At 51.2% G+C, this 21,214-nt stretch overlaps 1 protein-coding gene across 2 annotated transcripts in view; it reads left to right on the forward strand.

The window, feature by feature from the left end:
• LOC115162509 (protein GREB1-like) overlaps nt 1-18,673 on the forward strand; it is a 67,886-nt gene extending 49,213 nt beyond the window's left edge. For both annotated transcript variants that reach the window (XM_029713865.1, XM_029713866.1), the window contains exons 22-33: nt 8,600-8,759; nt 8,833-8,935; nt 9,449-9,604; nt 9,940-10,076; nt 10,210-10,371; nt 10,838-11,042; nt 11,254-11,416; nt 11,611-11,847; nt 12,307-12,442; nt 12,880-13,080; nt 13,182-13,320; nt 18,330-18,673. In XM_029713865.1, coding sequence (XP_029569725.1) covers nt 8,600-8,759; nt 8,833-8,935; nt 9,449-9,604; nt 9,940-10,076; nt 10,210-10,371; nt 10,838-11,042; nt 11,254-11,416; nt 11,611-11,847; nt 12,307-12,442; nt 12,880-13,080; nt 13,182-13,320; nt 18,330-18,493 — 1,963 coding nt within the window. In that variant the 3' untranslated portion in view covers nt 18,494-18,673. The remainder of the gene's footprint in view (nt 1-8,599; nt 8,760-8,832; nt 8,936-9,448; nt 9,605-9,939; nt 10,077-10,209; nt 10,372-10,837; nt 11,043-11,253; nt 11,417-11,610; nt 11,848-12,306; nt 12,443-12,879; nt 13,081-13,181; nt 13,321-18,329) is intronic.
• Nucleotides 18,674-21,214: the final 2,541 nt, after the last annotated feature.

A 21,214-nucleotide genomic window follows, 5' to 3' on the forward strand; every position in this document is an offset into this window, starting at 1 on the left:
CACCTCACCTGTCTGTAGTCTGGGCCATATCCACACACACCTCACCTGTCTGTAGTCTGGGCCATATCCACACACTCACCTGTCTGTAGTCTGGGCCATATCCACACACACCTCACCTGTCTGTAGTCTGGGCCATATCCACACACACCTCACCTGTCTGTAGTCTGGGCCATATCCACACACCTCACCTGTCTGTAGTCTGGGCCATATCCACACACACACCTCACCTGTCCTTAGTCTGGGCCAGCTCCACACACACCTCACCTGTCTGTAGTCTTGGCCAGCTCCACACACACCTCACCTGTCTGTAGTCTGGGCCATATCCACACACACACCTCACCTGTCTGTAGTCTGGGCCAGCTCCACACACACCTCACCTGTCTGTAGTCTGGGCCATATCCACACACACCTCACCTGTCTGTAGTCTGGGCCATATCCACACACACCTCACCTGTCTGTAGTCTGGGCCAGCTCCACACACACACACCTCACCTGTCTGTAGTCTGGGCCAGCTCCACACACACACCTCACCTGTCTGTAGTCTGGCCATATCCACACACACCTCACCTGTCTGTAGTCTGGGCCATATCCACACACACCTCACCTGTCTGTAGTCTGGGCCAGCTCCACACACAAACCTCACCTGTCTGTAGTCTGGGCCAGCTCCACACAGACACCTCACCTGTCTGTAGTCTGGGCCAGCTCCACACACACACCTCACCTGTCTGTAGTCTGGGCCAGCTCCACACACACCTCACCTGTCTGTAGTCTGGGCCATATCCACACACACCTCACCTGTCTGTAGTCTGGGCCAACTCCACACACACCTCACCTGTCTGTAGTCTGGGCCAGCTCCACACACACCTCACCTGTCTGTAGTCTGGGCCATATCCACACACACCTCACCGGTCTGTAGTCTGGGCCATATCCACTCACACCTCACCTGTCTGTAGTCTGGGCCATATCCACTCACACCTCACCTGTCTGTAGTCTGGGCCATATCCACACACACCTCACCTGTCTGTAGTCTGGGCCATATCCACACACACCTCACCTGTCTGTAGTCTGGGCCAGCTCCACACACACCTCACCTGTCTGTAGTCTGGGCCATATCCACACACACCTCACCTGTCCTGTAGTCTGGGCCATATCCACACACACACCTCACCTGTCTGTAGTCTGGGCCAGCTCCACACACACCTCACCTGTCTGTAGTCTGGGCCATATCCACACACACCTCACCTGTCTGTAGTCTGGGCCATATCCACACACACACCTCACCTGTCTGTAGTCTGGGCCAGCTCCACACACACCTCACCTGTCTGTAGTCTGGGCCATATCCACACACACCTCACCTGTCTGTAGTCTGGGCCATATCCACACACACCTCACCTGTCTGTAGTCTGGGCCATATCCACACACACACCTCACCTGTCTGTAGTCTGGGCCAGCTCCACACACACCTCACCTGTCTGTAGTCTGGGCCATATCCACACACACCTCACCTGTCTGTAGTCTGGGCCATATCCACACACACACCTCACCTGTCTGTAGTCTGGGCCAGCTCCACACACACCTCACCTGTCTGTAGTCTGGGCCATATCCACACACACCTCACCTGTCTGTAGTCTGGGCCATATCCACACACACCTCACCTGTCTGTAGTCTGGGCCATATCCACACACACCTCACCTGTCTGTAGTCTGGGCCAACTCCACACACACCTCACCTGTCTGTAGTCTGGGCCTATCCACACACACCTCACCTGTCTGTAGTCTGGGCCAGCTCCAAACACACCTCACCTGTCTGTAGTCTGGGCCAGCTCCACACACACCTCACCTGTCTGTAGTCTGGGCCATATCCACACACACACCTCACCTGTCTGTAGTCTGGGCCATATCCACACACACCTCACCTGTCTGTAGTCTGGGCCAGCTCCACACACACCTCACCTGTCTGTAGTCTGGGCCAGCTCCACACACACCTCACCTGTCTGTAGTCTGGGCCAGCTCCACACACACCTCACCTGTCTGTAGTCTGGGCCATATCCACACACACCTCACCTGTCTGTAGTCTGGGCCAGCTCCACACACACCTCACCTGTCTGTAGTCTGGGCCAGCTCCACACACACCTCACCTGTCTGTAGTCTGGGCCATATCCACACACACCTCACCTGTCTGTAGTCTGGGCCATATCCACACACACCTCACCTGTCTGTAGTCTGGGCCATACCACACACACCTCACCTGTCTGTAGTCTGGGCCATATCCACACACACCTCACCTGTCTGTAGTCTGGGCCATATCCACACACACCTCACCTGTCTGTAGTCTGGGCCATATCCACACACACACCTCACCTGTCTGTAGTCTGGCCAGCTCCACACACACCTCACCTGTCTGTAGTCTTGGCCAGCTCCACACACACCTCACCTGTCTGTAGTCTGGGCCATATCCACACACACACCTCACCTGTCTGTAGTCTGGGCCAGCTCCACACACACCTCACCTGTCTGTAGTCTGGGCCTATCCACACACACCTCACCTGTCCTGTAGTCTGGGCCATATCCACACACACCTCACCTGTCTGTAGTCTGGGCCAGCTCCACACACACACACCTCACCTGTCTGTAGTCTGGGCCAGCTCCACACACACACCTCACCTGTCTGTAGTCTGGGCCATATCCACACACACCTCACCTGTCTGTAGTCTGGGCCATATCCACACACACCTCACCTGTCTGTAGTCTGGGCCAGCTCCACACACACACCTCACCTGTCTGTAGTCTGGGCCAGCTCCACACACACACCTCACCTGTCTGTAGTCTGGGCCAGCTCCACACACACACCTCACCTGTCTGTAGTCTGGGCCAGCTCCACACACACCTCACCTGTCTGTAGTCTGGGCCATATCCACACACACCTCACCTGTCTGTAGTCTGGGCCATATCCACACACACCTCACCTGTCTGTAGTCTGGGCCAGCTCCACACACACCTCACCTGTCTGTAGTCTGGGCCATATCCACACACACCTCACCGGTCTGTAGTCTGGGCCATATCCACTCACACCTCACCTGTCTGTAGTCTGGGCCATATCCACTCACACCTCACCTGTCTGTAGTCTGGGCCATATCCACACACACCTCACCTGTCTGTAGTCTGGGCCATATCCACACACACCTCACCTGTCTGTAGTCTGGGCCAGCTCCACACACACCTCACCTGTCTGTAGTCTGGGCCATATCCACACACACCTCACCTGTCTGTAGTCTGGGCCATATCCACACACACACCTCACCTGTCCTGTAGTCTGGGCCAGCTCCACACACACCTCACCTGTCTGTAGTCTGGGCCATATCCACACACACCTCACCTGTCTGTAGTCTGGGCCATATCCACACACACACCTCACCTGTCTGTAGTCTGGGCTAGCTCCACACACACCTCACCTGTCTGTAGTCTGGGCCATATCCACACACACCTCACCTGTCTGTAGTCTGGGCCATATCCACACACACTTCACCTGTCTGTAGTCTGGGCCATATCCACACACACCTCACCTGTCTGTAGTCTGGGCCATATCCACACCAACCTCACCTGTCTGTAGTCTGGGCCAACTCCACACACACCTCACCTGTCTGTAGTCTGGGCCATATCCACACACACCTCACCTGTCTGTAGTCTGGGCCAGCTCCAAACACACCTCACCTGTCTGTAGTCTGGGCCAGCTCCACACACACCTCACCTGTCTGTAGTCTGGGCCAGCTCCACACACACACCTCACCTGTCTGTAGTCTGGGCCATATCCACACACACCTCACCTGTCTGTAGTCTGGGCCAGCTCCACACACACCTCACCTGTCTGTAGTCTGGGCCAGCTCCACACACACCTCACCTGTCTGTAGTCTGGGCCAGCTCCACACACACCTCACCTGTCTGTAGTCTGGGCCATATCCACACACACCTCACCTGTCTGTAGTCTGGGCCAGCTCACACACACCTCACCTGTCTGTAGTCTGGGCCAGCTCCACACACACCTCACCTGTCTGTAGTCTGGGCCATATCCACACACACCTCACCTGTCTGTAGTCTGGGCCAGCTCCACACACACCTCACCTGTCTGTAGTCTGGGCCAGCTCCACACACACACCTCACCTGTCTGTAGTCTGGGCCATATCCACACACACCTCACCTGTCTGTAGTCTGGGCCAGCTCCACACACACACACCTCACCTGTCTGTAGTCTGGCCAGCTCCACACACACATCTCACCTGTCTGTAGTCTGGGCCATATCCACACACACCTCACCTGTCTGTAGTCTGGGCCAGCTCCACACACACACCTCACCTGTCTGTAGTCTGGGCCAGCTCCACACACATCTCACCTGTCTGTAGTCTGGGCCATATCCACACACACCTCACCTGTCTGTAGTCTGGGCCAGCTCCACACACACACCTCACCTGTCTGTAGTCTGGGCCAGCTCCACACACACCTCACCTGTCTGTAGTCTGGCCATATCCACACACACCTCACCTGTCTGTAGTCTGGGCCATATCCACACACACCTCACCTGTCTGTAGTCTGGGCCAGCTCCACACACACCTCACCTGTCTGTAGTCTGGGCCATATCCACACACACCTCACCTGTCTGTAGTCTGGGCCATATCCACACACACCTCACCTGTCTGTAGTCTGGGCCATATCCACACACACCTCACCTGTCTGTAGTCTGGGCCAGCTCCACACACACCTCACCTGTCTGTAGTCTGGGCCAGCTCCACACACACCTCACCTATCTGTAGTCTGGGCCAGCTCCACACACACCTCACCTGTTTGTAGTCTGGGCCAGCTCCACACACACCTCACCTGTCTGTAGTCTGGGCCATATCCACACACACACCTCACCTGTCTGTAGTCTGGGCCAGCTCCACACACACCTCACCTGTCTGTAGTCTGGGCCATATCCACACACACCTCACCTGTCTGTAGTCTGGGCCATATCCACACACACTTCACCTGTCTGTAGTCTGGGCCATATCCACACACACCTCACCTGTCTGTAGTCTGGGCCATATCCACACACACCTCACCTGTCTGTAGTCTGGGCCAACTCCACACACACCTCACCTGTCTGTAGTCTGGGCCATATCCACACACACCTCACCTGTCTGTAGTCTGGGCCAGCTCCAAACACACCTCACCTGTCTGTAGTCTGGGCCAGCTCCACACACACCTCACCTGTCTGTAGTCTGGGCCAGCTCCACACACACACCTCACCTGTCTGTAGTCTGGGCCATATCCACACACACCTCACCTGTCTGTAGTCTAGGCCAGCTCCACACACACCTCACCTGTCTGTAGTCTGGGCCAGCTCCACACACACCTCACCTGTCTGTAGTCTGGGCCAGCTCCACACACACCTCACCTGTCTGTAGTCTGGGCCATATCCACACACACCTCACCTGTCTGTAGTCTGGGCCATATCCACACACACCTCACCTGTCTGTAGTCTGGGCCAGCTCCACACACACCTCACCTGTCTGTAGTCTGGGCCAGCTCCACACACACCTCACCTGTCTGTAGTCTGGGCCATATCCACACACACCTCACCTGTCTGTAGTCTGGGCCAGCTCCACACACACACACCTCACCTGTCTATAGTCTGGGCCAGCTCCACACACACACCTCACCTGTCTGTAGTCTGGGCCATATCCACACACACCTCACCTGTCTGTAGTCTGGGCCAGCTCCACACACACACACCTCACCTGTCTGTAGTCTGGGCCAGCTCCACACACACATCTCACCTGTCTGTAGTCTGGGCCATATCCACACACACCTCACCTGTCTGTAGTCTGGGCCAGCTCCACACACACACCTCACCTGTCTGTAGTCTGGGCCAGCTCCACACACATCTCACCTGTCTGTAGTCTGGGCCATATCCACACACACCTCACCTGTCTGTAGTCTGGGCCAGCTCCACACACACACCTCACCTGTCTGTAGTCTGGGCCAGCTCCACACACACACCTCACCTGTCTGTAGTCTGGGCCATATCCACACACACCTCACCTGTCTGTAGTCTGGGCCATATCCACACACACCTCACCTGTCTGTAGTCTGGGCCAGCTCCACACACACCTCACCTGTCTGTAGTCTGGGCCATATCCACACACACCTCACCTGTCTGTAGTCTGGGCCATATCCACACACACCTCACCTGTCTGTAGTCTGGGCCATATCCACACACACCTCACCTGTCTGTAGTCTGGGCCATATCCACACACACCTCACCTGTCTGTAGTCTGGGCCATATCCACACACACCTCACCTGTCTGTAGTCTGGGCCAGCTCCACACACACCTCACCTGTCTGTAGTCTGGGCCAGCTCCACACACACCTCACCTATCTGTAGTCTGGGCCAGCTCCACACACACCTCACCTGTTTGTAGTCTGGGCCAGCTCCACACACACCTCACCTGTCTGTAGTCTGGGCCATATCCACACACACCTCACCTGTCTGTAGTCTGGGCCATATCCACACACACCTCACCTGTCTGTAGTCTGGGCCATATCCAAACACACCTCACCTGTCTGTAGTCTGGGCCATATCCACACACACCTCACCTGTCTGTAGTCTGGGCCATATCCACACACACACCTCACCTGTCTGTAGTCTGGGCCAGCTCCAAACACACCTCACCTGTCTGTAGTCTGGGCCATATCCACACACACCTCACCTGTCTGTAGTCTGGGCCATATCCACACACACACCTCACCTGTCTGTAGTCTGGGCTAGCTCCACACACACACCTCACCTGTCTGTAGTCTGGGCCAGCTCCACACACACCTCACCTGTCTGTAGTCTGGGCCAGCTCCACACACACCTCACCTGTCTGTAGTCTGGGCCAGCTCCACACACACCTCACCTGTCTGTAGTCTGGGCCATATCCACACACACACCTCACCTGTCTGTAGTCTGGGCCAGCTCCACACACACCTCACCTGTCTGTAGTCTGGGCCATATCCACACACACCTCACCTGTCTGTAGTCTGGGCCATATCCACACACACCTCACCTGTCTGTAGTCTGGGCCATATCCACACACACCTCACCTGTCTGTAGTCTGGGCCATATCCACACACACCTCACCTGTCTGTAGTCTGGGCCAGCTCCACACACACCTCACCTGTCTGTAGTCTGGGCCAGCTCCACACACACCTCACCTGTCTGTTGTCTAGGCCATATCCACACACACCTCACCTGTCTGTAGTCTGGGCCATATCCACACACACCTCACCTGTCTGTAGTCTGGGCCATATCCACACACACCTCACCTGTCTGTAGTCTGGGCCATATCCACACACACCTCACCTGTCTGTAGTCTGGGCCATATCCACACACACCTCACCTGTCTGTAGTCTGGGCCATATCCACACACACCTCACCTGTCTGTAGTCTGGGCCAGCTCCACACACACCTCACCTGTCTGTAGTCTGGGCCATATCCACACACACCTCACCTGTCTGTAGTCTGGGCCAGCTCCACACACACCTCACCTGTCTGTAGTCTGGGCCATATCCACACACACCTCACCTGTCTGTAGTCTGGGCCATATCCACACACACCTCACCTGTCTGTAGTCTGGGCCATATCCACACACACACCTCACCTGTCTGTAGTCTGGGCCATATCCACACACACACCTCACCTGTCTGTAGTCTGGGCCAGCTCCAAACACACCTCACCTGTCTGTAGTCTGGGCCAGCTCCACACACACCTCACCTGTCTGTAGTCTGGGCCATATCCACACACACACCTCACCTGTCTGTAGTCTGGGCCAGCTCCACACACACCTCACCTGTCTGTAGTCTGGGCCATATCCACACACACACCTCACCTGTCTGTAGTCTGGGCCAGCTCCACACACACCTCACCTGTCTGTAGTCTGGGCCATATCCACACACATCTCACCTGTCTGTAGTCTGGGCCATATCCACACACACCTCACCTGTCTGTAGTCTGGGCCATATCCACACACACCTCACCTGTCTGTAGTCTGGGCCATATCCACACACACCTCACCTGTCTGTAGTCTGGGCCATATCCACACACACCTCACCTGTCTGTAGTCTGGGCCAGCTCCACACACACACCTCACCTGTCTGTAGTCTGGGCCAGCTCCACACACACACCTCACCTGTCTGTAGTCTGGGCCATATCCACACACACCTCACCTGTCTGTAGTCTGGGCCAGCTCCACACACACACCTCACCTGTCTGTAGTCTGGGCCAGCTCCACACACACACCTCACCTGTCTGTAGTCTGGGCCATATCCACACACACCTCACCTGTCTGTAGTCTGGGCCAGCTCCACACACACACCTCACCTGTCTGTAGTCTGGGCCAGCTCCACACACACCTCACCTGTCTGTAGTCTGGGCCAGCTCCACACACACACCTCACCTGTCTGTAGTCTGGGCCAGCTCCACACACACCTCACCTGTCTGTAGTCTGGGCCAGCTCCACACACACTGGTGAGTAAGATGTTGTATATTATGTTGTATATTAACGTTTTCTTTCCTGTGATGTCAGACCTCTGCTGAGTAAGATGATGACGTGTACAGAACAGTCTCTGTATTACCGCCAGTGGACCATCCCAAGGCCTTGCCACATGGACAGCAGCAACCGTCCCGCAGAGGGACGCACGGACAACTTCCATCCCCGCAGACTGCTGCTCAGCGGGCCCCCACAGGTACACACACACATGCACACACACACTGGTGACACACACACACACACTATTCTGACTACTGGAACCTGTTCAGGTGGGGAAGACAGGGGCGTACCTCCAGTTTCTGGGCATCCTGTCTCGTATGCTGATCAGACTGATGGAGGTGGACATCTATGACGAGGAAGAGATCAACACCAGTGAGTTACCATGACAACACTCCATAACTACCGCGACCCTCCACTCTGCACTAGTCTTAATAATATGCATCACGTGTGTGTGTGTAATACACTTTGAATGAATTACAGCACAGTATAGCTTCCACGAAGAGGTTATTTTAAGTCGCTATTTGCTGGTATAGACGTCTGTGTGTTGTATACACAACATGTGTAATGCATTATGAATTACATTTACATTTAAGTCATTTAGCAGACGCTCTTATCCAGAGCGACTTACAAATTGGTGCATTCACCTTATGATATCCAGTGGAACAACCACTTTACAATAGTGCATCTAAATCTTTTAAGGGGGGGGTTAGAAGGATTACTTTATCCTATCCCAGGTATTCCTTGAATGAATTATATAGGTTGCCATGCATGTATAGATGTTTATTAAGGACCCATGAGCTGTTGTGAATGTATTATGAATGTAAACACGCGTGCGTGTGTGTGTGTGTGTGTGTGTGTGTGTGTGTGTGTGTGTGTGTGGTATAGGTGACCAGCTGGAGTGTGTCCAGTACCACCCAGCCTGTGCCCCCTGGCCGATAATAGACACACTGAGGGGCATGCCCTTCGACTACACCATCCACAACCCCAAATATGAAGACATCAGCACTGTCTATTGCCCTGACTACTACCCGAACACTGACGGTAGGATAGGGGAGTGGGGCATCTCTCTCGGTTATCATTGTGATTGTGAGATTTACTAGATGATGTCATTGTCTTGGACCTCCTGATCTCTTTTTCTACTATTTCTAGTTTGGCTGAACTCTGTACACTCTTAGAGAGAAAAAAAGGCTTATTCTACTGTCCCCATAGGGGAACCCTTTTATGTTCCAGGTAGAACCATTCTGGGTTTTAGATGAGCTCATTTTATTCTAAGTGTGTAGCTATATGTACGTGACTGTGGTTGTCGGAGATGTTCCATGGTTCTAGACTGGCGTTTGCCAGGTTAACTAACCCCCAGCCCCTGCTCTGTCCCCCAGGAAACCCCAGACGTAAGGAGGACGTGTATCTGCGGAGGCGGACGGCCAGGATCAAACTGTCCAAATACGCAGCCTACAACACCTACCACCACTGTGAACAGTGTCACCAGTACACGGGCTTCAACCCCGGATACCAGGTGAGCAGAGAACACACGCGCTATTTGTTCATCGTTTCACCAGTCATTGCTCCAGTTGGTCTACTGCATGTCTAATAATGTATTCTAGACCTGCAGATAGATAACTGTGTTCCACCATATACTTTACCTGTAGATGTATGAATCGCTGCTGCATGGCTTCACCTTCTCCCACCGGCTGCTGGGGGATGAGATCCAGCTCTACTTCATCATCCCCAAGTCTAAACAACACCACTTCAGCTTCAGCCAACCAGGAGGCCAGCTGGAGAGCATGAGACTGCCCCTCACCTCCGATTGGGTAACCCCCTTACCCCCTACTACTAACCATAATACCCATTCTCTACCCTTCTTCCTCAAGGGCGCACTTGTTCACTCCTATTTCTGGATGTCAGAAATGTGGTACAAACTCCTTACAGCCATCCAGTGCCTTTCAATCTGCTAGGGGGATGAGCAAGTGCACAAGTCAAGGAGAAGAGTAGAGAATCAGACCACAGCCATACTCTAACGTTTGCGTTAACCCCTACAGAATGCACTGGCTAATTCCACCACCCAACTTCCTGTTTTCCTCATCTGCCAACCTTTCTTTGTTTCTCTCTTTCTCGCTTGCTTGCTCTCTTTCTTTCTTTTCTATATGCTTTCCCTATCGGAAACCTCCTCTGTATACGGACCTACAAAGTGTAGAAGCCCTAAGATCATCAGATCTTTGTAGAGCCCCCTCAGACTTTTATATATGCCGCTGCATGTTTCTCCTTTCCCCCCATCAGAACCCAGATTGCATCAAGAGCCCCATCTTCACCCCGACGACGGGTCGTCATGAGCACGGCCTGTTTAACCTGTTCCACGCCATGGACGGGGCGGCCCACATCCACATCCTGGTCATCAAGGAGTACGAGATGGCTGTCTATAAGAAGTACTGGCCCAACCACATCATCCTGGTGCTGCCCACCATCTTCAATGGAGTCGGCATCGGTGCGCTAACACCCTCCACTCTCTTTCCCATTCACTCTCTCCCCCTCTCTCCCTTTGTCTATCTCTCACCCATTGTGGAGTGAGTGAGTGAGTGGAGGAGAGAATACACACAACAGACAATCTAACAACATGAGACGCACTAACACAGAAATATAACAACAGTGTTTCCCGATGTCTCTCTCTCTCTCTGACCTCTGGCCCCTCCCCCAAGGTGCTGCCCACTTCCTGATCAAGGAGCTGTCCTATCACAACCTGGGGCTGGAGCGCAGGCACAGGCTGGAAGGAGGGGGGCTGCCGGCCGACATCTGGCCCTTCATCATAGTGTCTGATGACTCCTGCGTCATGTGGAACGCCGTGGACCTGGACTCACACAGGCATACACACACACTCACCCAAGCACACACACTCTCGCGTACAAGGGACAAGTCTCAGCTACGCACACATCAACACAATGTTTTTTAGTTTTTTTTATATTGATGTTTTGAAAGTATTGTCCTCGCGGAGCTCTGTAATCATCTCTCTCTGTCTTTTTCTCTCTCTCTGTCTGTGTCCTCTCTCTCCCCTCCAGTGCCTCAGGGCGTGTAGAGAGGAACGTGTCTCTGAAGCAGGTGCTGCAGCACATGGAGGCGTGTCCTGACCTCACCCAGTACAGCCTCTGTGGGATCAGGAAGTGGGTCAGTCGCTCCCAGGGTCAGGGGAAGGGGGGAGGAGCTCGTCACGAGGAACCGTTCTCCAGAGGACACCTCCACGACTTCCTGCTTCTCAATGTGGACCTGACCCAGGACGTCCAATACAACGAGAACAGGTGAGACAGTAGAATAGAGTAAAATATTATCACATTAGTAGATGCTCTTATCCAGATTAACTAAGGTTAAGTGCCATGCTAAAGGGTACAACGACAGATTTTTCACCTAGTCAGCTCAGGGATTCAAACCAGAAGTCTTTTAGTTACTGGCCCAACGCTCTTAAACGCTAGGCTACCTGCTGCCAAATATAAAAGAATGGAATACAATACAATACAACCAGAATGGATGAGAGGGGACAGACACTTTACTTTACATAAGTAATTGTTATTGTAAGAGTGTGGCTGCTAGGTTGAAGTGGTTTCTATGTGAAACACATCACATCTCTGGTGGAAAAAACGTCACTGAACATCACTCTTCCTCTTTCTCACTCTTCTTTTTACCTTCTTTTTCTCCCTCTCCACTCTCTTCCTCCGCTTCCTCTCTTCCTCTGCTCCCCCTCTCCTCTTCTTCCCCCTCAGGTTCATGTGTGATGATGTGGACTTCACCCTGCGAGCCCACAGTGCCGGTCTGCTTATCTGTCGTTTCAACAACTTCAGTGTGATGAAGAAACAGATCGCTATCGGAGGATACCGTACCTTCATCATCAAGACCAAGGTACAGGCTTACACACACTCACATACACATACACAGAACCATACGCACACATACAATAAAATAGGCAGACATACACAAAACCACACCCACACCACCACCTTCATCATCGTGGGGTACAGTGTCACTCGACTTAAGACCAAATGTAGTGTTCCGATGCGATCAATTCATATCCCTCTCTAATGTAAGTTCTGGGGCTCGATTCAATCCGTACTGTTGAAGTTCCGCGTTATAGCGCGATTTACATTTTTAGGTCATTTCTGATTGAGCCGGTGGCGTGTACCATGAATCCAGTCTCTCCGCCAATTCGGGAACATTACCTTGAAATGTATATCGCGCTGTAAGGCGGAACTTCAGCAACATGTATTGAATCCAGTCGCTCATTTTGTCTAATGTTCACGCTTTGACCATTGCAATGTTGATGTAATGTGTGGTTTTAGATAACTGACGTCCCCACCTCCATCCAGCCGTCACAGTATATCTGTGCCCCGGACAGCAAGCATCCATTCCTGGCCACGCCTGCACAGCTACTGCTGGAGAAATACCTGCAACACACCAGCCAACGCCTTTTCCCCCTCAGCGCACGCAACTACACACACCCCATTCTGTCTGTAGACTGCTACCTCAACCTGGGGCCTGAGGTACACACACACACACACACAAATACATATGTGATTGTTTCGATGTCGGATCACTCACCAGTGTGTCTTTTGTTTCCCCTCCCTCCTCCCTCTCTCTCTAGGTGACGGTGTGTTTTGTGAGTTCCAGACCTCACTCCATCAACATCAGTACTGCGGAGCTGCTGTTCAGCGGCCTGCTGCTCTGCTTCTGTGATTCCTTCGTCACACCAGGCTTTCTTAAGAAGTTTCACTTTCTCAAAGGTACACGCACAAAGACCCATGCAGGCACACACACCACATATTATCACGTCTTTGAAAAGACCCAGATGCAGACCGTGTCGATGTAACAAAAGTTTATTACTAGGACAGGGGGCAGGCAAAACGACAGGTCAAGGGCAGGCAGAGGTCAGTAATCCAGATCAGAGTCCATAAGGTACAGAACGGCAGGCAGTCTCGGGGTCAGGGCAGGCAGAGGTCAATAATCCAGAGTGGTGGAAACAGGAGACAAAGGGCTGTGAGACATGGGTTTGATTTTAGACACATGAAAAGTGCTGTATATATATGGAGGGTACGGGGCAACAGAAGACGAACAGCAAAGGGGCTAATGACCTTGGAGATGGGGAAAGGGCCGATAAACCGGCCTTTTCCCCATCTGGAATTGAGACGCTTGGCGGTGCAGAGATATTCCAGGTTCTTGTGGTCGGTCCACACATTGAACGGATGTTCCGCCCCCTCCAGCCAGTGCCTCCACTCCTCCAACGCCATCTTCAACGCGAGAAGCTCACGATTCACCGCATCGTAGTTCCTCTCCATGGCGTTGAGGAGAAGAAGGCGCAGGGATGTAACTTGAGGTCCAGGGCAGGACAGCCCCCACTCCGATATCCAAAGCATCGGCCTCCACCACATACTGGCGAGACAGGTCAGGATGAACCAAGATGGGAGCTGTGGTGAAATGGTGTTTGAGATCCCGGAACGCCCGGTCAGCTGGGGACCACGTGAACGGAACCTTGGGAGAGGTGAGTGCAGACGGGGGAAGCCAGGGTGTTGTAACCCCGGATAAAGCGGCGATAAAAGTTGCAGACACCCAGGAAATGTTGTAGCTGCACCCTGGACGTAGGCTGGGGCCAATCCACCACCGCTCTCACCTTCCCGGGATCCATCTGTACACTCCCAGCAGCGATGATGTAACCCAGGAAGGGGATGGTGGAGTGATGGAATTTGCACTTCAACGCCGTCACAAAAAGCTGGTTCTCCAGGAGGTGTTGGAGAATCTGTTGGACGTGGAGCACTTGTTCTTGGGCGGAGCAGGAGAAGATGAGGACATCGTTGAGGTAGACGAAGACTAACCGGTTCAACATGTTGCGGAGAACATCATTAACCAGAGCCTGGAATACAGCTGGGGCATTGGTAAGGCTAAATGGCATGACCAGATACTCGTAGTGACCGCTGGCGGTCTTCCACTTGTCCCCTTCCCATATCCGCACCAGATTGTAAGCGTTCCATAGGTCCAGATTGGAGAACACGGTGGCCCCCTGGAGCGGCTCGAAGGCCAAGGAGATGAGTGGTAGCGGGTAGCGGTTCTTCACCGTGATTTCATTGAGGCCCCGGTAGTCGATGCACGGGTGCAGGGATTTGCCCTTCTTCTCCACAAAGAAGAAACCTGCGCCGGCGGGGGAGGCAGAAGGACGGATGAACCCTGCATTTAGGGAGTTCTCAATGTAGGTCTCCATGGCCTTGGTCTCCGGACCCGACAGAGAGTACAGTTGTCCCCGGGGCGGAGTGGTGCCTGGGAGAAGGTCAATCCCGCAGTCATAGGGTCAGTGTGGTGGAAGCGAAGTGGCCCGGGTCCTGGTACTCCGCGGGAATGGCTGAAAGGTCCGGGGCAACTTCCGAGCCCACAGGAAGACATCCCGGGAATGTTGCGCTGACTTCAGACAATGGGTGTGGCAGAACTGGCTCCTGCCCATAATGGCATCTATGATGGGATTGTGTCACTGGAGCCAAGAGAATCCCGATACCACGGGAACCTGAGGAGACTTAATCAGCATAAATTGGATTGCCTCACTGTAGCCCCTCTCACAATACCATGGGAGTGGTATTGTGAGTGACCCGGCCTATAGAGCGCCCGTCCAGCGCTTTAAACCTCTTACATCTAGACGTTCCGCTAGCGGAACACCTGCTCCAATATCCAATGATGGGCGTGGCGCGAAATACAAACTCCTCTAAAATCCGAAAACTTCAATTTTTCAAACATATGACTATTTTACACCATTTTAAAGACGAGACTCTCCTTTATCTAACCACACTGTCCGATTTCAAAAAGGCTTTACAGCGAAAGCAAAACATTAGATTATGTCAGCAGAGTACCCAGCCAGAAATAATCAGACACCCATTTTTCAAGCTAGCATATAATGTCACAAAAAACAAAACCACAGCTAAATGCAGCACTAACCTTTGATGATCTTCATCAGATGACAACCCTAGGACATTATGTTATACAATGCATGCATGTTTTGTTCAATCAAGTTCATATTTATATCAAAAACCAGCTTTTTTACATTAGCATGTGACGTTCAGAACTAGCATACCCCCCGCAAACTTCCGGTGAATTTACTAAATTACTCACGATAAACGTTCACAAAAAACATAACAATTATTTTAAGAATTATAGATACAGAACTCCTCTATGCACTCGATATGTCCGATTTTAAAATAGCTTTTCGGTGAAAGCACATTTTGCAATATTCTCAGTAGATAGCCCAGCCATCACGGCTAGCTATTTAGACACCCAGCAAGTTTAGCACTCACCAAAGTCAGATTTACTTTAAGAAAAATGTTATTACCTTTGGTGTTCTTCGTCAGAATGCACTCCCAGGACTTCTACTTCAAAAACAAATGTTGGTTTGGTCCCAAATAATCCATAGTTATATCCAAACAGCGGCGTTTTGTTCGTGCGTTCAAGACACTATCCGAATGGTAAAGAAGGGTTACGAGCACGACGCATTTCGTGACAAAAAAATTCTAAATATTCCATTACCGTACTTCGAAGCATGTCAACCGCTGTTTAAAATGTATCCGTTCAAAGACGATAGAATAAAAACATGGGGTCGTCTCGTGCACGAGCCTGAGTCCCATTGTCCGCTGATAGACCACTTAGCAAATACGCTAAAGCTTTTCAGCCAGGGCTTGGAATTACGTCATTCAGCTTTTTCCCGGGTTCTGAGAGCCTATGGGAGCCGTAGGAAGTGTCACGTCATGCCAGAGATCCCCTGTTTTGGTTAGAGATGATCAAGGAGGGCAAGAAATGGTCAGAGAGGGCGCTTCCTGTTTGGAATCTTCTCAGGTTTCGGCCTGCCAAATGAGTTCTGTTATACTCACAGACACCATTCAAACAGTTTTAGAAACTTTGGAGTGTTTTCTATCCAAAGCTAATAATTATATGCATATTCTAGTTTCTGGGCAGGAGTAATAATCAGATTAAATCGGGTACGTTTTTTATCCGGCCGTGAAAATACTGCCCCCTAGCCATAAGAGGCTAATGTCCATGGGAATGGAGAGGGGCTGAGTGGGGATGCCCAGCACGGACACCAGGGTAGCGTCCAAAAAAGCTCTCATTGGCCCCAGAGTTGATGAGTACCCGAAGAGATTTATACTGGTTCCCCCATAGCAGGATGGCATGGAGAGAGGAAAAGTTCTCCATAAGGCCCACCAGAGTACTCGCCCCTTGATGAGCGTGGTTTTTTAATGGGCAGGTAGCTATGAAATGTCCCGTAGTTTCACAATATAGACAGCTCTGGGTGTGGAGTCGGCGTAAGTGTCAATCTAGCCCTGCCCAGGTGCCTGGACTCCGAAGGAGGCGAGTTGGCAGCCCTCTGTGATTCCCGAGAGAACTCGTGTGACGTCGGGTTCACTCGGACATGTAGACTTCGGGGGTCTCCAGGATTCTTTGGAGGCGAGGTGGGAATCGAGGGCGACAGAGCACAGATTCCCTCTCTCTCCTACATTCTCGAAGCCGCCCATCGATCCGGATGGTCAAGGCTATGAGGGAATCAAGGTCCATGGGTAGCTCCCGGGCTGCAAGCTCATCTTTGACCACCTCCAATAGTCCGTGAAGGAACATGTCGAACAATGCTTCCGAGTTCCAGGCACTCTCAGCCGCCAACGTGCGAAAAGCCATCGCGTAAGTCTGCCACACTACTGGAGTCTTGACGTAGCTGGAGCAGCTTATGAGCAGCCTCTCTCCCGGACAACGAAGAATCAAACACCTTCCGAACTTCCGCCACAAAATCCTCTAGACTGAGGCAGACGGCGGACTGTTGCTCCCACACCGCCGTAGCCCAGGCGGGTGCCCTCCCAGACATCAGCGTTATGATGTAGCGCGGTCCGAGGGGAACGAAGAAGGCTACAGCTCGAAAATGAGGGAGCACTGGGGGAGAAAAGCCCGGCAGGTTCCGGAATCTCCGGTGTAAGGCTCCGGAGGAGGTAAGCAGGGTTCTCGGGACACTGGGGTAGGCTGGGAGATTACGGGTGTGACCTGCTGCCCAGTGGGCAATCAGCGGAATTGCTCCAGCAAAGTCTTGAACGTCTGGTCATGGCGTTCTGCCAGGGTATGGAGTCCCTCCATAAGACATTTCAGTAACTCCTCATGTCGTCCAAAGGTGGCTCCTTGTAGGGATACAGCGTTGTGGAGCTGGTCTGAGTCTGCCGGATCGGTCAGGGCCAGTTCGTACTATCACGTTTTAGGAAAGACCCAGATGCAGACAGTGTCGAAGTAACAAAAGTTTATTACTAGAACAGGAGGCAGACAAAACGACAGATCAAGGGCAGGCAGAGGTCAGTAATCCATATCAGAGTCCAAAAAGTACAGAACGGCAGGCAGTCTCAGGGTCAGGGCAGGCAGTCTCAGGGTCAGGGCAGGCAGAGGTCAATAATCCAGTGTGGTGGGACAAGGTACAGGACGGCAGGCAGGCTCAGGGTCAGGGCAGGGAGAATGGTCAAAACCGGGAAAACTAGAAAACAGGAACTTTAGAAAGACAGGAGCAAGGGGAACAAAGCTGGTAGGCTTGACGAACAAAACTAACTGGCAACAGACAAACAAAGAACACGGGTATAAATAGACAGGGGATCTATGAGGGGAGATGGGAGACACCTGGTGGAGGGTGGAGACAAGCACAAAGACAGGTGAAACAGATCAGGGTGTGACACATATACATACACACGCACACAAAAGTCATCACATCCTCAAAGGTATTCTCTCTTCTCTCGTCCAGGGGCGATTCTGTGTGTGATATGTGCTGACCGCAGCTCTCTGAGACAGACGGTGGTGAGGCTAGAGCTCGAGGACGAGTGGAGGTTCCGGCTGAGTGACGAGTTCCAGACAGCCAACGCTAAAGAGGACCGCCCCCTCTTCTTCCTCACAGGGAAACACATATGAACTGCCATACCCCTCACCGTGAGCCCTGCAGTGGGGTCAAAACAGAAAGCCAAAAACTGGCTGTATTCGTCTGGTGGATCAAGCCAATAACCCATAGAAAGTAGTTGGTAGTGAATATAGCTACAGGTGAAGTCGGATGTTTACATACACTTAGGTTGGAGTCATTAAAACTCGTTTTTCAACCACTCCACAAATTTCTTGTTAACAAACTATAGTTTTGGCAAGTTGGTTAGGACATCTACTTTGTGCATGACACAAGTCATTTTTCCAACAATTGTTTACAGACAGATTATTTCACTTATAATTCACTGTATCACAATTCCAGTGGGTGAGAAGTTTACATACACTAAGATGACTGTGGGCTTGGATAAGTCAAGAAAATGATATCATGGCTTTAGAAGCTTCTGATAGGCTACTTGACATAATTTGAGGCAATCGGAGGTGTACCTGTGGATGTATTTCAAGGTCTACCTTCAAACTCAGTGCCTCTTTGCTTGACATCATGGGAAAATAAAAAAAGAAATCAGCCAGGACCTCAGAAAAAAGATTGTAGACCTCCACAAGTCTGGTTCATCCTTGGGAGCAATTTCCAAACGCCTGAAGGTACCACGTTCATCTGTACAAACAATAGTACGCTGGTATAAACACCATGGGACCACGCAGCCATCATACCGCTCAGGAAGGAGATGCACTCTGTCTCCTAGAGATGAACGTACTTTGGTGCGAAAAGTGCAAATCAATCCCAGAACAACAACAAAGGACCTTGTGAAGATGCTGGAGGAAACAGGTACAAAAGTATCTATATCCACAGTAAAACGAGTCCTAGATCAACATAACCTGAAGGCCGCTCAGCAAGGAAGAAGCCACTGCTCCAAAACCGCCATAAAAAAGCCAGACTACGGTTTGCAGCTGCACATGGGGACAAAGATCGTACTTTTTTGGAGAAATGTTCTCTGCTCTGATGAAACAAAAATAGAACTGTTTGGCCATAATGACCATTGTTATGTTTGGAGGGAAAAGGGGGAGGCTTGCAATCCGAAGAACACCATCCCAACAGTGAAGCACGGGGGTGGCAGCATCATGTTGTGGGGGTGCTTTGCTGCAGGAGGGACTGGTGCGCTTCACAAAATAGATGGCATCATGAAAAGGAAAATTACGTGGATATATTGACATCAGTCAGGAAGTTAAAGCTTGGTCGCAAATGGGTCTTCCAAATGGACAATGACCCCAAGCATACTTCCAAAGTTGTGGCAAAAAAGCTTAAGGACAACAAAGTCAAGGTAGTGGAGTGGCCATCACAAAGCCGTGACCTCAATCTTGTAGACAATTTGTGGGCAGAACTGAAAAAGCGTGTGGGAGCAAGGAGGCCGACAAACCTGACTCAGTTACACCAGCTCTGTCAGGAGGAATGGGACAAAATTCACCCAACTTATTGTGGGAAGCTTGTGGAAGGCTACCTGAAACATTTGACCCAAGTTAAACAATTTAAAAGCAATGCTACCAAATACTAATTGAGTGTATGTAAACTTCTGACCCACTGGGAATGTGAAGAAATAAAAGCTGAAATAAATCATTCTCTACTATTATTCTGACATTTCACATTCTTAAAATAAAGTGGTGATCCTACCTGACCTAAGTCAGGGAATTTTTACTAGGATTAAATGTCAGGAATTGTGAAAAACGGAGTTTAAATATATTTGGCTAAGGTGTATGTAAACTTCTGACTTCAACTGCATGAGTCTGGGGCTGGTATGGCTCTGTTCACTGTAGTGAACTTTCAATTTACTACAATACTCTTATTAACCCTCCACCTCTGTTGTGATGTGTTAAAAAGCAATCATTCCGCAGTGTCTGCCGCTGTTCATATTGTAGTTTATGATCTTTTTGACGAGTGTATTTTGTACAAATATTATTTTTGTAGACGTTTGTTTTTGCCTGGGCTTTTGTGCTGAAATATTTTTCATATATTTGGACGGCTTTGTGTCATGTAAAAAGTACTTATCTATGTAATGTTTTCTTTGGTGTCTTCATAACGATGTTCGTTACGAAAGCGGTACGTGTATGTGGTTGTAATTTCTGGCGGTCAGTGTTTGTAGCCTTCTGATGATCACTATGTTGAGTAACTTGAATCCATATTTTATGTACTGGATGTGTAAATGTACGTATTTTGAAAACGGTCTCAATCTCTGCTGCCTTCTATTGGTTATACACCAGTCCAGGTTTGTGTACATTCTGAATGATGTATCTGTTTTACTGTGATCTACTTCTTGGGGGTAGTTACACAGTTGAACGGGGCTTTAAACAAGGCCTCTCCACCTCATGCCCTGGGGGGGGGCCTTCCTGTCCTCCTACCCTGAGCTGAGTTAGCAGTGGAGCCCTACGTTTCACTTTATCAACCCGGGTCACCCCTCTTGGTCTATCCCTGCTTGCCACAGAGGTTAGCTCACTCCTTCCTACTGATTACACTTCACGGGTAGTTTGTGACTCGGTATATTACGCATCAGCGGGGGCTATTTTTGTGTACAACACCAACGAGCGATCCAATAATTATTTATAGTCCACTCTGTACTACTTGATTACGTGGTGCTGCTCTTACTGCGTGGAAACGTTCCGCAACAGTGTTAAACTATTATAGATGCGGAATAATCTGACACTCCTGCTAGCGGCTGGTCCCCCCTATCTAATTGACTGTTCAGCACCCACGTGGGTGAGTCACTCTAG

This window comes from Salmo trutta, chromosome 25 (genome assembly GCF_901001165.1).
Source record: "Salmo trutta chromosome 25, fSalTru1.1, whole genome shotgun sequence".
Lineage (NCBI taxonomy): Eukaryota > Metazoa > Chordata > Actinopteri > Salmoniformes > Salmonidae > Salmo > Salmo trutta.